Raw genomic sequence first — 1,561 nt, forward strand, 5'->3', positions numbered from 1 at the left:
AAAAAAAAAAAAAAAAAAAAAAGTCGGGGGAGCAGGTATCCTGGAAAAAGGAGATAGGGCCTAGCACCCAGCCCTACCTCCATGGTTTCAGCCTCTCCCCTTGAAGAACCACAGTTCCAAACTCTAATTTTAAGAAGAGGAAACCACCTGAGGAAGGGAGGGTGGACCTGGCCTCAATTGCACTGCAAAATAATGGCAGGGCAGGTGAAGACCCAGGCATTCCAAGGTCATGCTTACTGCTCAGACCAGCAAAGAACAGAGACCCAGGACCCAGGACAGGAGGCCCAGAAAACTCCAGCCCTTCCAGACCCCTAATGTCTGTTCCAAACACACCTTCTGGGCCTCCCCAGCATGCTCCACCTGGCCTGGGCACGCGGGGGTGGAGGAGGCTCCAGAAAGGTACTTGGTGCAGCCATGAACCCCCTGTCCCACCTCTGCGACAGCAGCCCCCGCAGGGGTGGACGGGGACCAGGTCGGTAGCTCCTCGCCGGGCTCCAGGCACTTGGAGTGTTGCACGTGGCTGGCACAGTGGCGGTACTGGCTGTTTTCACTTGCTTCCTGCTTTCCAGGCATCAGCACGGTCTACATGCTTTGCCCAGGTGTCCGGGTCTTTTCCCAGCATCACTGTGCCACACATGTGCCAGGACAGGCTGCAGGCTGAGGCAGGAGAGTGAGAGGCACAGCTGTGACCACACGGGAGGGCGGCGGGAGCCCCACGTGGAACCTGCACCTGGGCTCGAGGACATGGGGGTGGGCGGACTGCCCCGCCGAGGGGGCTTCTCTCTGTACCCCCATCAGCGTCTCGGCCAGGACGGTGCCCTGCCTGTGGCCTGAGAGCAGCGGCATGTTTGGCCCTCAGGGCTCCTGCTCCAGGGCACGTGGGGCATCAGGAGCCAAGACTCAAAGAATGAGGGGGGAAGCAGATCTCCCCCTGGCATAACCCCACAAAGGCCTTCCCTCGAGCAGCGCTGGAAACGTTCACTGCGCACCAGGCCAGCGAGCAGTTTGCACCGGAAGAAACGAGGCTGGTTTCGGTTCTGTTTTTACTGAGAGTCTCTCCCTCTTCTGCGTGCTGCACGGCTGTGGTTTGCAGTGTGTGTCATGCTGTGTTCCTGGAATAGCAGGGAGTGTCGCCGTTGGAAATGTCATTTGGGTCTGAGTTTTCTTAGCTGTAAAATAGGGATGAAAAACTCCAATTCCACCTTTCTCATGGGGTTTTGTGACAATGAGTAAGATAATCTATGCAAAAGCATTTTGTCCATAACCTATTTTTTGACTCGGAATCGATGAATAAAATAGTCAGTGAGTGAAAGACTCCATGCAACTGAGGCATAATCTGCTGAGCACACGGTCGCACAGCCTCAAGTGACAGCTTGGAAAGAATGGAGGGCGCGACACTGCTGCTCTGTGATACAGTGCTGAGGGGGTTTGTTTGTTTCTAACCATGGGTTAACCGTAAGGCACAAGGACTCATGCCCACAGGGTGGAGCCCGGGCCCACCCGCTGCAGGAGCTGGGTGGGACCGGCCTCCCTGACGTCGCCAAGGACCAGGCCACCAGAC

General features: G+C 56.7%; 1 protein-coding gene across 1 annotated transcript in view; it reads right to left on the bottom strand.

Moving 5' to 3' along the window:
- Window positions 1-1,561, bottom strand: part of LOC103609186 — a 17,387-nt gene that overhangs the window by 3,927 nt on the left and 11,899 nt on the right. Inside the window, exons 2-3 of the mRNA XM_008593549.1 lie at window positions 942-1,080; window positions 361-558 (exon numbers count right to left, since the gene is read on the bottom strand). Coding sequence (XP_008591771.1) covers window positions 361-558; window positions 942-1,080 — 337 coding nt within the window. The remainder of the gene's footprint in view (window positions 1-360; window positions 559-941; window positions 1,081-1,561) is intronic.

The sequence above is a fragment of the Galeopterus variegatus genome, unplaced genomic scaffold, assembly GCF_000696425.1.
Source record: "Galeopterus variegatus unplaced genomic scaffold, G_variegatus-3.0.2 Scaffold9316, whole genome shotgun sequence".
NCBI classification, from domain to species: Eukaryota; Metazoa; Chordata; class Mammalia; order Dermoptera; family Cynocephalidae; genus Galeopterus; species Galeopterus variegatus.